General features: G+C 40.3%; 1 protein-coding gene across 1 annotated transcript in view; it reads left to right on the top strand.

The window, feature by feature from the left end:
• Positions 1-14,115, top strand: part of col27a1b (collagen, type XXVII, alpha 1b) — an 88,365-nt gene extending 74,250 nt beyond the window's left edge. The window contains exons 42-61 of the mRNA XM_023262471.3: positions 682-738; positions 833-886; positions 978-1,031; positions 1,132-1,185; positions 1,319-1,372; positions 1,473-1,580; positions 1,659-1,766; positions 2,770-2,877; positions 2,973-3,026; positions 5,506-5,568; positions 5,735-5,788; positions 5,891-5,926; positions 6,479-6,496; positions 6,636-6,671; positions 7,843-7,869; positions 7,986-8,051; positions 8,236-8,404; positions 8,482-8,591; positions 9,449-9,667; positions 12,667-14,115. Coding sequence (XP_023118239.1) covers positions 682-738; positions 833-886; positions 978-1,031; positions 1,132-1,185; positions 1,319-1,372; positions 1,473-1,580; positions 1,659-1,766; positions 2,770-2,877; positions 2,973-3,026; positions 5,506-5,568; positions 5,735-5,788; positions 5,891-5,926; positions 6,479-6,496; positions 6,636-6,671; positions 7,843-7,869; positions 7,986-8,051; positions 8,236-8,404; positions 8,482-8,591; positions 9,449-9,667; positions 12,667-12,813 — 1,596 coding nt within the window. The 3' untranslated portion in view covers positions 12,814-14,115. The remainder of the gene's footprint in view (positions 1-681; positions 739-832; positions 887-977; positions 1,032-1,131; positions 1,186-1,318; positions 1,373-1,472; positions 1,581-1,658; positions 1,767-2,769; positions 2,878-2,972; positions 3,027-5,505; positions 5,569-5,734; positions 5,789-5,890; positions 5,927-6,478; positions 6,497-6,635; positions 6,672-7,842; positions 7,870-7,985; positions 8,052-8,235; positions 8,405-8,481; positions 8,592-9,448; positions 9,668-12,666) is intronic.
• The last annotated feature ends 22 nt before the right edge of the window (positions 14,116-14,137 follow it).

The following is a 14,137-nucleotide window of genomic DNA, read 5'->3' as shown; positions in this document are numbered from 1 at the left end:
AGCAGCACACAATATAACACACAGACTGCACCGGAGTTTTAGAGAGAGGGACTAATTTGCATTTTTTTAGTCCCTGGGCAGAAGCCATCTGGATGTGGATATTTGTTATTTTCTCTTCTCGCCAATATCCTCGATATAATGGTTGTGCTCGCTCTCCAGTTAAATCAATATCATGCTATCACACGGGTCATTGCAAAATTTATGACTGTCAATTGAAAGAGAAGCAGGCGCTAAAACATGCTGCAGATAAGCGTGGATCTGTATCACGGTTATGCTTTAATCACTAATGCTGCAGCACATTGTTTTTCATCCATGCAATTGTTAGTTTTCCTTGGCTCCTGGCCATCGCTAATTATTATTTTGTCTACCTTTAGATTTACATGTTACGGCTTCTCATTTATTTATTTCATTTCGCACATGTGCAACACATAACTAATAGAATTACACGCACATCCGTGGCCATTGTTTAATGAATCCCATAAAGACCTTGGAACAAACCGGCTCCGTTTACGTGAGATGGATCATTGCAGGTAATTGCGCATGTAATGATTTGCCATTCATATAAAGAGAGCGGGCCATGTGTTCCCAACAAAACATGCATTGATTTTGCACAGACCATTGAATTTGAGGGAAATTTCATTGACTGTGGTTGTTTGTCTGTTTCTGCGCTGCCTGTTTTAGGGTGAACAGGGAGATGACGGCAAGGTTGAAGGTCCTCAGGGTCCCCAAGGTGACAGAGTGAGTTTCTTACATGTGCTAGTGTTTTCATGTGATTTTTGTTGGTATTGTTATGGATTGTTTGTTTCATTATCGTGTTCCTATGTGAACCCAGGGTCCACCTGGAGACCGAGGAGAGAGAGGAGAGCCAGGTGACCCCGGATACATGGTAAGTGTGGAAAAATGTTCCTGTTTTCACATTAGTTGTAGCTTAAATTGAGTTAAAGTGATGCTGAAATGCAGAAACTTACATTTTTCAGGGTCAAATAGGTGTGGATGGAGCCAGAGGTGAAGCTGGTGCCCCTGGGCTGCCTGTAAGCATCTCATTTATAGCTCCTGAAATGTAAAACTCAGCTGCATAAATGCAGAGTTCCATACAAATAGCTTCCAATCAAATAGTAATGATCTTTTCAGGGACATCCTGGGCCAAAGGGACAAACCGGGCTGAAAGGATCCAAAGGTGATCAAGTAAGGACATGAATAAATAGTTAGTTGCATGGTTCTTTATGTATAAGAATTTCTTCATGCGTGTATTATTGGGATGTGTTTTCTGTCGTGTCACCGTGTCAGAACTGTGGAACATGAACTCTTTATGCTTCAGGGTCAGAAGGGAAAATCAGGGCCAACAGGTGCATCTGGAACTAAAGGACCACCAGTGAGTTGGATAGATTTCTCGTCTTACTACTGAATAAGTGATTCACAGTCAGGTTACTTTTAAAACCAAAGCAAATACTGACATTGATTGTCTTTTCAAGGGTCCAGAGGGTCCTCCAGGGCCACGTGGGGTCGTGGGCAGGGAAGGACTCGAGGGTCCACCTGGAATGGACGGTTTACCTGGTAAAGATGGAAGCAAAGGAGTCAAGGTGAAGATACTGGCAACTGTGCATATTTTAATGTGTTAATAATAAACTTGTAGCTCATTGGTTGTATTCTATTATTAGGGGGAGCAAGGAGACGACGGAGAATTGGGTTTACTTGGAAAACCTGGGCACCAGGGTAAAAATGGCGTGACAGGGCTTCCTGGAAGTCAAGGCTCCTTCGGTCCAAAGGTAAGCATGACGGGGGAGTTTTTCCTTCATTTCAGTCCCTAAGAATCAAAGAACTTAGTTTTTTTCAGTAACGTTAAGTTATAGCGTGAGAATTTTTACAGAAAACAATGCAGGCAACTTTATTGCTGATATCATTGGTAATTGCCAAAGAGGTTTAATCTGCTGGAACTGACTCCCTTGGCACCATAATGCTGCCTTTATGTAGGGAGCCTTTCTAATTTCAAAGGCCAAACTCTGCATAAAGTCTTTAGAACATCTCTCACAAGACCTCCTGTCAATTTTGTGAAGTTAGTGTTGCGAATTATTAATGAGCTGGCACAGTCTTTACGTGGCCATGCCAATGTTATATGAAATGCAAATATGCAGGACTGTGACAAACACAGTGAGGCTCTATTTGTTGGATGTGTTGTATTAGGCAGCGTTCAACTCACTGCCTGGGTTTAGGGCAACAAGCTGCATTCTGATTTGGTCGTATTTTAGTGAGTTACACAAAACATATATTAGATTTAAACAGTTGGCATGAGTAAAAACACCCACCCACTGCAGCTGAGTTTTAAGGCAAATTCTTGGCAGTGATGTTTTCTATTTGATCAGGAGCTGCGCTAATAGATAGATAGATAGATAGATAGATAGATAGATAGATAGATAGATAGATAGATAGATAGATAGATAGATAGATAGATAGATAGATAGATAGATAGATAGATAGATAGATAGATAGATAGATAGATAGATAGATAGATACTTTATTAATACCAAGGGAAATTTAAGTGTTCAGCAGCTTACATACAACAACATAAAATAACAAAAAGAAAAGAAAAAAAAGCAGGTTACTAACATCAACAATCAAGGTTAGTATATAAAACTGTACAGTAATTCAACTAACAGTGAAAGATCATGAACTAGCAGCCGTTGTATTGTCTGCTGGTTAGTCTAGGAGTCTGTTTGGAGGCTGCAGGGTGGATTTGAGGAGGATGTTCATGTGTTTGTGTGTGTTCTTCAGGGTGAAAGAGGTCTGCCGGGTCAAACTGGTCCAGCAGGGAAGAGAGGCCATGTTGGCGGGATGGGATTGCCAGGAAAACAAGGAGATCAGGGAGCTAAAGGGCAGCCAGTATGTGCTTTTTTTTCTAACAATATCTCAAATTCCTTTACATGCCAGCGTTTTTTGATTGTGTAGTGTTGATAAAGATTGTCTCTGTTTGACAGGGGGATTCTGGTGAACAGGGATTTCCAGGGGTGTTGGGTCTGTTTGGACCAAAGGTAAGCTCCCATGCAATTTCCATTCAGGACAAAACTCATGACTTCCAGTCTAGAGATGCTGCAAGTAGTACACATAATGTTGGCATAATTGGCAATGTGGATGCTCAAAAGTTTGTTTTTTTACTTAAGTTCACTGTAACAAATATTTTTCTATAATAACTGCAGCTTTTGCATCAAGACTTCAGTGCTTTTTGGCTTTAGTTATTGGTAAGCTGCAGTCAGCACTTCAGTTTTAGACAATCGCTGGTTTGGGGAGTCTGACTCTGTTGAATGCAAAAGTTTTCAAAGACCCAAGACTTTGGAGATGTAAGTAAATTTCAGATTAACGTGGTTTGCAAACTTGTAGGGATCGATGGCAAACCATAACAACACTAACACCTGAAGAGAAAACACAGCGATCCTTTACATCCGTTTGCTTCTCTCTGGCTCTCTGTGCTCACATATACAGTATTTTAATAGTTAAATTCCCCATTAAGCTGCTCTCATTTGCTTACTTTTCTTCGTTTCTGTTGTCAGATGATAGAAAACCAGTGAAACAGTGAATGTACTGCAGCTCATTAAGGATGCATATTAACCAGTCACTTCTAAGCTGCTGCTAAAACCCTGATTTTATAACGCTGCCTAATAAAGTCACCATATACAAAACTTAAAGACAGCAGCTGCCCTGTGAATATTTTTGTTGAAGTAGAAGCTTTTACTAAAGTCTGACAGCAATTACACAACAAGGAGAAGAGAAGTTGCTTAGCCAGTCTGTACTTTTTGACTTTGTTAGGGCGTTTAGTAGAAACTTGGGTTTCTACTGACTTAAGGAATAAATCCTTTTTAAAAAAAAAAAAAAAAAAAAAAAATATTTATTGGAGTTTGGACTTCAATATGTAAACCTTTGCTAATATTTTGGACTGGTGCAATATACAACACAATTTATACAAAATCAGGAAAATTAATTGTTTAGAATAATGGTTTAATGGATATAAAAAATAATCATTAGTGGCTTTACTCTTCTGGTCAATCAGACCTGACCGAGCTTTCTAATCAAAGTAAAGTCCTCAACCCTTAGGCCAAGCTTAATATATGAGACAGTAAAATGACTGCAAAATTAGTTTCTGGGTTTGACTCACCTTTTGGTTGAGGTACTTTTGCAGAGTTTAAAAGTCTGAAATTATCAGGAGTTACATAACACTGTCTTGTCTTTGGTAAGATTGGATATGAAGGCTGTTAGGTATTACTGGAACATGCCCCAGGATGACATCAGCTCAACCATAAGTCTGTTTTACCTACAGCACGGCTGCTCTATAGATCATAACCAGCTAAAGAAACAGAGCAGCCTTTATTAGAGCCACACTCTTTAATTTAAAACCTTAAGAGTGATGTTGGACGTTTTCCTACGGAGGGAGTTCAACAGGAGTGTGAAGCAGATGCGCTTTGAGTTAATGTTCAGCAGAGTTTATAAGAGTTGTTCCAACTCAGAAGCAGCGGAATGAAGTGCAGAAACAAAGGCTCAGTGACAAACAGTGATGCAGTATTGATGATGTTAACAATATTGGCGTTATTCTGAATAAGAGTGATTAAGTGGGTTGTACTTTGTTGTTTTGTGCTTTTGTTGTGGTTCTATTATGGCAAACCATTTAATTTTAGAGCTACTTTAGGGTAAATTAAACTGGCAGCGCATGTGGCATTAGACAGTTGGATAAATGTTTGTGAGAGGACATTTCTAAATTTGATTTTAACTTCTTTTACACAAGGATTTTCCACATTTCTGTGTTGCATGGTTGTAAACTGATTACATTCCTAATTTTTACACATTTCTTTTGGACATTTTAAATGTTACCTCAATAATAATATTCAGTTATAATAAAAAGATAGAACGAAAGTGACCGTATTTTGTTGCAGAGAAAGATGTTCTGTTTGTTTGGAGCCTTACTTTACTCCATATTCATTCTGAGTAGGCTGGGGTGTGAAGCTGAAGCGTGTTCACACTCGTAAAGTGACATAATTTGACACGTTTTCTTAAGCCATTCGATTTTCTGTGATGTTAGATGCAAACATTAGACGATAATACACTGGAAGAATGAAGAACATACAGCTGCAGTCCATTTAGTGAGATAAAGAAAAAGCATCTTTAGAGGGAAGGCACTTCTCTTTGTGGGTTTCTTTTCATGGTCTCATATTATTTCTTGTTAGTATAAAATGACTGCTATATCAGTGCATAGTACAAGTGTGTAATTTATATGTGTTATGGGACTGGGAGTCTGAGTTTTCTCAGATTTGCCACCTAATGAACTGCAACTAAAGTCATCTCTGCAGCCGCTTTAGCATTTTACGCTGCTGGTTTCCACTTTCCCAACTGCGCGAACTGTCAATGTAACAAATCCTACTATGTGCCATCAGTAAAGGTCATTGATTACTTATTACTAGTTTAACCTTTACCTTACCACTTCTTTTAAAAAAAAAAAAAAAATGTCTGTGTGTGTGTTTCCAGGGACCTCCAGGAGACATTGGCCCAGCAGGGATCCAGGGACCAAAAGGACCACGAGGCTTGATGGTAAAATGAAGATTAATGGTACTTGGGCAACTCAGCGCAGTATTTCAGCTGATGCCAGTTCACTCAGCGCTCACAAACTGCACACTTGGCATGAAAAATAAAGTACCGCTTCATCAGATGCTCCATCATATGTGTCCTCAGTCGCTAACATGCCTCTGCTTTCCAGGGGATGGAGGGAGCTCTGGGCCCCGTTGGCATCATTGGCCCCAGCGGTCATCCTGTATGTACCTCATATCTCATCCTATCTGCCAAGCTTGATGTGACTTCTCTGTGCTGTTTTGGCAGTGATGGAGTGATCCTCCGTCTTCTTTTTCTCCATCAGGGACCCCAGGGTGACAAAGGAAGTCGGGGGGAGACGGTGCGTGGCGCTGTTTCTGATGAATCCTTCTCTGTCTGTACTGTGAGCACAGAATAGGATACTTAGTATGGAGACAGCACAGCACCCAGCCTCCGTTTGCCCCCCAGCACTTTTCATTTCCTATTGTGTTCTGCTGTTTGTTGTTACACTCACAGTGACACTTAGCTGCTGTGGAAATCCTGTCAGTGTGATAAATGTTGGCTGCTCGCTCATCTCAAGCTTTTTAAGAGGTTTGTTGAGTGCTCGTACACAGGCATAATTCACAACCTCACTCTTGAAAAACGCCAACATTCATGTATGGGGGTTTTTGCCGTGTGAAAATAGGATTTGCTGTGTGGAAATAAGATTTCTGAGTGTAGGCTTGCAAAGAGGCAAGAAGGAAATTCAATAGAAATACAAAATGTGGTAGATAAAGACCATCTGTTGGAGTGGCAGCACAAAGACGCCATTATAGTGTACATGATAAAATGAAATATCTGCTCTCCTCTCGTTTTATAATTGTGGGATTGTGTGCTTATTAATATTGATTCCATTTTCTTTCATCTCCAACAGGGGTTGCAAGGACCAAGAGTGAGTAATTATTCACCTCCGTAGCTTGATCATTATTCTTTGCACAGCGTGAGAACAAATGAAGGAACTATATCATCTTTAATCAAGGCCGAGTTATAAATAATTTGAAGCCTAATGTTGGGGATGGAATGTGTTTCAGGGGTCTCCTGGCCCTCATGGACCACCTGGACCACCGGTGAGTTCTTCCTCGTTGTATATTTTACACACGATAAGAAGACACATTTTCATTTTAAGTAATTCAATCGAGAATTGAGCGCCTTAACAAGTGGAAAAATCACATTTTCCAGCAACGTGTGGGTGAATTACAGCAGTTGTTTCACAGAAGAAGACAGTATATTAGTCCCAGACACATAATGACACCTCCACAGTTGCATTTTAAAGGCTTATTAAGAACCTAAGACTCATGAACGAGGTGTGAGTAGTTGCAATCAAGGCGTTAATGATGGTGAAATTTTCTGGCGAGGGATCTCAAGACTGCATTATAAGTACCTGATAAGTGGTGCTCCTAAGTTTAAAGATGGCTGCTCTAGTTTAACACAGTGGGTTTCCTTCATTTTTTTCTCAAAACATCTGTCTTCTCCATTAAAAAGGTGGACATGTATTTCTTCAAAAGAGTGTCCATTACTTTTTAGTGGTATGTTGAGTCTTGTCCTAAGGAACTGGTTTGCAGTCTAGTAGTAAATTTAGTAGAGCAAACAGACTAAGTTTTGACTCAAATATCACTTAATAAGAGTCAAAATGCCTCCCAAAGAATTCCATTTGATACCTAATCCAATTTTTTAATTAAAAAAAAAAACCAAAACGCTGTAATCTGTTGCTCAATATAAATGGCAAACCATTATTATAATGAGCTGATGTGCACTGTTCAAAAGTAAGGACTGGGTTACACCACTGGCAGTTTGTTCCGTCGTTTCTTGGTGAATCTACGGACAGCTGAATGTGTTTTGCTCAAGAAAAATGGGTTCCATGTTTTACCTTCCAAAAAAAACTAAAAATGTATATATTTGTGCATCTATACCCTAATTTAACTGCGAGCACATTGTGTTATTTCCAGGATAATGTAGCTACTTAGACCTGCCTTTTCCCGCCCTGCTGTAATTGAAAACAAATAGCTTTCAGCTTGTGGCTCTTCTTTTCTGCATTTGACATGCTTTATTTCCTGTGCATTCATGCCTCGTTTCCTGAGCAATCATGGCTGAGTCTGTGAGTATCTGCATATTGGGTGGGAATTGATCACCGCTGACAGCGTAGATTAGGATTTACACAACTACTCCATTGTTTGGCTAAAAAGTGCAGACAAGAGAAAAGGAAATTGTATTCATACTGGTTCTTGTGTTGATTTCTAGGGTCTTCCCAGTACTGCCCTTTTACTTGTAAGTATGTTGAATTTGTTAAAAAAAAAAAAAAAAATGGGGATTAGGGAATGATTACAAAGTGTAAATGACTACCGTTCTGGTCACCTTGCTGTCTTGTTGCCTTTTTCTGGCAGAGAAATGAAGCGCTCGGTGCTGCGTTTCAAGTCGTTATTGATTCCCATGCTGCACTGAGGCAAGAGGTAGGTTTTGAGTGAAACTGCGAGTTGCATTGACTTTCCAAATATTCCCATCCTTATTATATTTGTGATATGAAATTCTGTATAAGCCTGAAGAACTTACACCCTACGAAAATTAATTAGAAGACAATATCTTTAAATCTTTAATAGAAATGACACCTCATGCCACTATGTCTATTCAAACCAGAACTACCACACCATGGACCTGCTCATGCTGGACCAGGGCACCGAGATCTTTAAGACCCTGCAGCATCTCAGCACTCTGATCCAGAGTCTTAAAAACCCGCTGGGGACCCGTGACAATCCTGCCCGAATCTGCCGAGACCTCTACAACTGTGAGCAGAGGATGTACGATGGTGAGAAGACGTCTCAAACAGGTCATTTCTGTGCACCAAGTGTTTTAGTTAATTAAAGTTGTCGTCTTCTTTGACAGGCACTTACTGGATCGATCCAAACCTCGGCTGCGCTGCTGATACCATTGAGGTGGCCTGCAACTTCACCGGTGGAGGACAGACCTGCCTGAAACCTGTCACAGTCTCCAAGGTTAGGCTCTGGATTGTTTAAAATAATCTAAATACATGGATACTATGCAGACAGTGGATGAAGATCAAATCCACGATTGTTTATGTCTCTGTGGAAAATATTCTCGTCATGTCGTCTTAATAAGGATTCCTCAAGAAGTAAAGAAGCGCGGAGATTAAGATGACAGATTAAGATGAGCCATGTGTGTGCATTACATCACTGCTGTGATAAATAAAGGAGCACAGCTGTTCATTTTCTGGCTCCATATGATAAAGTCTAGCGCTGTGTGGATGGATCGGTCCAGCAGTGAATCTTAAGGCATCCCATTTGGTCTTCAGACTTGGCCAAGTCGCCTTAAAATGCGCTCTCAGTTGGCAAGTAAACCTTAGATTGCCCTTCATCCCCTTTGTTTTGGAGTTATATATTCCAGCCGTAAGAAATTTCAACAAAGCACCACATCGCGCACAATGACACAAATATGGACTGACCCATTTCCTGCAGAAACCGCAAATGAAATAATTGGGATAGTTGGTTGTGCCTAAGACCCAATCTGTTATCCAGATGCAACTTATATAAATTCATTGCAGAACTCAAGCCTGTTATCGACTTTCAGATTGATTAGGGTCATGTTTGTCCACTACAAAAACAAGCTCTTAAATTACTATTGATTAGGAATGCTCGTGAAAAATAATAAATTATAGCTGAGAGAAACATTGTTGAATTAGCCAAATTCTTTCAGTTGAGTTGAATGTTAGACTGGATATGCCAAAAAATTGTGATCAAACCTTACGTGAGATCAGAATGTGGATGACATTAGGTTTTCATGTCATTTTGTCATAGTCTTGACACAACTTGACACATATCCACTCCCTTCACAGTTGGAGATCGGAGTGGGTCGCATCCAGATGAACTTCATCCACCTTCTGAGCACTGAGGCCGTTCAGCACATCATCATCCACTGCCTCAACACGTCTGTGTGGGCAGCAGGACCCTCGCTGCAACCCTCATCCAGAGCTGTGAGCTTCAAGGCCTGGACTGGGGAGAAGATTCGGGCCGGAGACCTCCTGGAGCCGCTCATACCCAGAGACGACTGCTGGGTACGTGCTGTTGCTACATGAAAATCAATGCTTCAAAATGTCCACAGTGTCTAGTATCTTTAAAGGAAGAGTTCAGCAGTTTGTTAAATTGACTTCGTTGCTTTTTTGTTGTGAACTTGATGAGAAGATCAATACTACTCTCAACTTTTAGAGTTAGCTTAATATAAAGATTAGAAACAGGGAAATACCAAGCCTTACTCTGCTGAAAGAAACTCCACCCAGTATTACCAGTAATTAACACAGACCATAATTATTGGATGTATATACAACAAGAAATGTAGAATCAATAGGGGGTGGCTGGATAGCTTAACTGGTTGGGCAGGCGACCCGTGAACAGAGGCTAGTCACCGACGCAGCAGCCTGGGTTGGATTTCTGCTCACAACCCTTCACTGCATGTCTTCCCCCTATTCTTCTCCTTACTTTCCTGTCTACATCTTCACTGTCCCTATCTAATAAAGCCAAAAAGGCCAAGAAAATAAATTTGAAAAGAAAAAAAGAAATGTAGAATCAACAGATCTTTACAGGGACTTAATGTGCTTTAAAGATGTCTTGGTCAGGGACTCATGGAGTTTAAAGAACAGCTCCCTGCAAAAACATAAGTTGGTGTTTTGAAAGTTTTGCTTGATTACTGCATTTTTTCAGAGATGCAGGCAGACTGAGTTTTAAACCGAACCAGGCTAGCTGTTTTTTCTCCTTCCAGTCTATAAATTTGCTTCTTGAACCAGCTTTATACTTGGCCAGAAATCAAACATATTTTCTCACTTATCTCTAAGTACCTTATAAAACACTGCGAGGGTCACAGTGAGAATTTTTTCCAGTCATGTTCCCCTGCCGTGTGCTTTACATTCCCTCTGATCCTTATGAACGGTTGATATGTTGGTCCAGTCTGCTTATAAAACACAGCCTGCTCAGGGAAGCAGTCTGCAGATTGTACGGAAAGTAGAGATGACGCGACGCCTTACGCGATGCATTTATTGCTCATTAGTCATTCTGAAATGGCTGAAGATATCCAGCTGCTGCTTGTGAGCTGCAGCTGCTCCAACTGCTGAGGCTGTGTGGGTCTATGGAGACGTCTGCATGTACCTGATTTGCTTCTATGACAGATGATCAGGAATTTTAGCCAGCTAAACTATGGCTGCACACACACTGCAGGTAGTAGTCAGTGTTAAGATAAGATAAAGTTCTTTATTTCTCCCCACTCCAGGGGAAATTTACATTGTTACAGCAGCTTATGTAACAGTAGACGTAGTGATAAGGATAAAATAATAATAGAACAATAGTAATAATATTTACAATATATACAAGGGTGAGATATGAGGATAAAGTGGCTTAACAGAAAAAATAAAAATTAACGGCATGAATGTGTCGCAGCAGTAGCTGAGGATGCACTCAGGCACGACTGGATGAACTGTACTGTGATACTGACTACACTCAGTCACACCCTCAGGTACTAGTCTGTACCACTGCATTAGCAAAGAGAACCGGAGCAGCTGGTTCAGCAGTTCTCTGGCTGCTGAGCCAAACTGTACGACCGCAGCCTTGGGATGACACAGCTGTCACTGTAGCCGAGGCTGTGGCCATTGTTGCCATTATGGTTGTGACACATTCCTTTCTAAAGGCTGTAAGTCTGACTACATGCAGCAGCACTGACAGTTTTTGCTGGCTGAGCGCTGTAGTGAAGCTACAGTATCCCTGAACTCCTAAACAGACAGACGCAGAAGCACCGCAGTTACAAATAGCAGCAGCTGGACATTATCCATAGAAGCACAGATTAAAAAGTCCAAACTATGACCATATATCGCAGCCAGAGCTTCACCGTCCCAGGCAGGCCGAGCTGCAGCAGCTGCACTCACAACAAGCAGCTGGATGGTGTCAGAAAATGGCATTTTGGAATGAATAATGAGCTATAAATGCAAATATCACATCCTTCCTGTAGGATTTAGAATGTTTCCCTAAACAGGCAGTGCATTATAACTGGGCTGGACCAACATAAGAACTGTTCATATGGACAGGAAGCAATGTAAGGCACATAAGATAAGACTTTATTAATTTCACAGTGGGGAAATGTGCAGTGCTGCAGCAGCGAAGATAGAGCAAACATTTAAGGAATGTAGCATAAAAATAATGCAAAATACACACTACCAGTCAAAAGTTTGGACTCACCTTGTCATTCAATGGTTTTTATTTGATTAATTTATACATTGTAGATTAATACTGAAGACATCAAAACTATAAAAGAACACATACGGAATTATGTTGTCAACAAAAAAGTATTAATCTTCAGTATTAATCTACAATGTAGAAAATATACAAATAAATAAAAAGCACTGAATAAGAACATGAGTAAAAACTTTTGACTGGTAGTGCACATGAGTGCTAGTTGTAAAATTAACATTATTGCACATATCAGTAATACTGCATGGATTTTGTGATTGTACATAAGTAGAAAACTATGGAAATGGCATATATTCTGGTACATGTAGAAAATTATACCTTGCATGGGTTTTTTAGTGCAAAACATTCATAATTCAAAGATTGTGTTGATGTTGGGGAAAAAGTAAAAGTATTGGAAGGTAACGCAAAAGTAGTCTCCAAAAAATTCCTCGCTATGACCTTTAAGGGACTCTGACGTATCTACAATAGCTCGAGAAGATCTAATATTTCATCCTCAACCCTATGTTGTACATCCCAGCATAAAAAAATGAAACCACACTCATGTTTTTTTCCATAAACATCGACCCTGTTACTCTGGATAATGCACAGGCCTCATTATCAGAAGTCTCTGGGTTTCTTTGGGAGAAAGTAGTTCTAATGAAAGCTGCTCCCACTGATGTCTGTGGATTATCCACAATAAGTGGAGCATTATTCAAATAGGCCAAGTTGCTATATAGCTGTATGTTTCTGCTGCACAAATAGAATTTCATTTGCCTTGATTCTACAAGGTGAAGGCAGAAATATCTAACGGAACATAGTGACGTAATGCAATCCTGACTTTCAGATCAAAGATGGACGCTGGCATCAGACACATTTCATCTTCCAGAGCCAGGACCCAAACTTACTCCCCATAGTGGACGTCTACAACCTGCCGACCACAGATCCTGGCGCTCGCTATCACCTCGAGGTTGGACCTGTGTGCTTCCTGTAGAGGCCCTGTGGAGCGGCCCGAATCCTCCCTCAGAGGAGCGACTGCATGGAAGATTTTTGGATTTTTTGGAGAGGGTGGGCGAGAGAGACTTCTCTTCCGTGGTTTTCCGGAACAACAAACCTCTCCCCTCCTCATTTTCTCTCCACAAAATATGCTTGGACTGCAGAAACAGGAGGGGTGCCAGATAAAGACGGATCATTGGGATTGCAGAGATAAGACTTCTGGCATTATTCAGCCTATGGAAAACAATAATAAGCTCCTTTTTTTTGTTTCCAGAGACTTGCAAGACCTGGATGCCCCTTTTGGAAGGAAGTAATATGAGCGACTCTCATCTTTTTGGACCATGTTGTATCATATTTTCTTCACGGTCTGATAGCAAAAAAAAAAACAAAACATTTTTTAAAGAGATCTGTACCGAAATATGGAACAGTTACATCTGCAAATTCAACAATGCCTATTTTAATTTTTTAAAAGTATTATTTATACATGTATATGTACTGTATATTGTAATATAAAGTGCAATAGTTATTGTTCCACAGCCTTTAGGGATACACGGTTTCAACGTCAGATCACTCATTCAGGTAAACAGTGTGCCTCAGACACACATACGTACGTACTGTCTCCAGGCGAGTCTTTTTTTGAGCCTCTGAACTGTCTAAGCTGAGAGACCCCACGTTCATACAGACGTCTTCACACAAACAACTGCTGTGTGGTGCTTTCAGTGTTACGATTTTGACAGTATGAACTGAAAAAACAAGTGTCAAGATGCTACCTCGTACTGCACCTCTCATCTCGCACCTTTACCAGATGTAATCCAGAGGTGACACCTTGGTGCTGCAACAGTTGACACTCGTACCGTAAACTCTCTCGGCAAAAAGCTACGTCTGTGCTTTCAAAAGGGAAGACTGTAAAATAAACACGCAGGTATGTTCAAGGTATTTAACACTTTCAATATTCTCTGTTACGAGTCCGACACTATAACTTAAGTTTGTTTTGTCGAAATGTAAATGTATAATTATGCAACTTTTTATCAGTGGATTCTATTTAAGGATTATTTAAATTCTGATTAGCTCAAAAACCAGGCGGTGAAGAAGTCGTGCTTTCAGTTCATTATGGTGATTTGGAGCTTTAAAGGTTATTATAAAATATGCAGCAAGGACGGTTGAACTCAGAGGATTTCTTACATAACTACACAACTCTAAACTACCACGGTTCATGAGCTCACAGTGTCTGGTCATTTTATACAGCGTGAATGAAGTCTGAATGACCCGTCAGGTAAATCAATAAAAGTCTTGAAACCTCTGTTGAAACGCAGCTTTCAGTT

The sequence above is a fragment of the Amphiprion ocellaris genome, chromosome 6 (genome assembly GCF_022539595.1).
Source record: "Amphiprion ocellaris isolate individual 3 ecotype Okinawa chromosome 6, ASM2253959v1, whole genome shotgun sequence".
NCBI classification, from domain to species: Eukaryota; Metazoa; Chordata; class Actinopteri; family Pomacentridae; genus Amphiprion; species Amphiprion ocellaris.
Note: the sequence above shows the minus strand (reverse complement) of the source record. Positions and strands in the feature narration are given on the sequence as shown.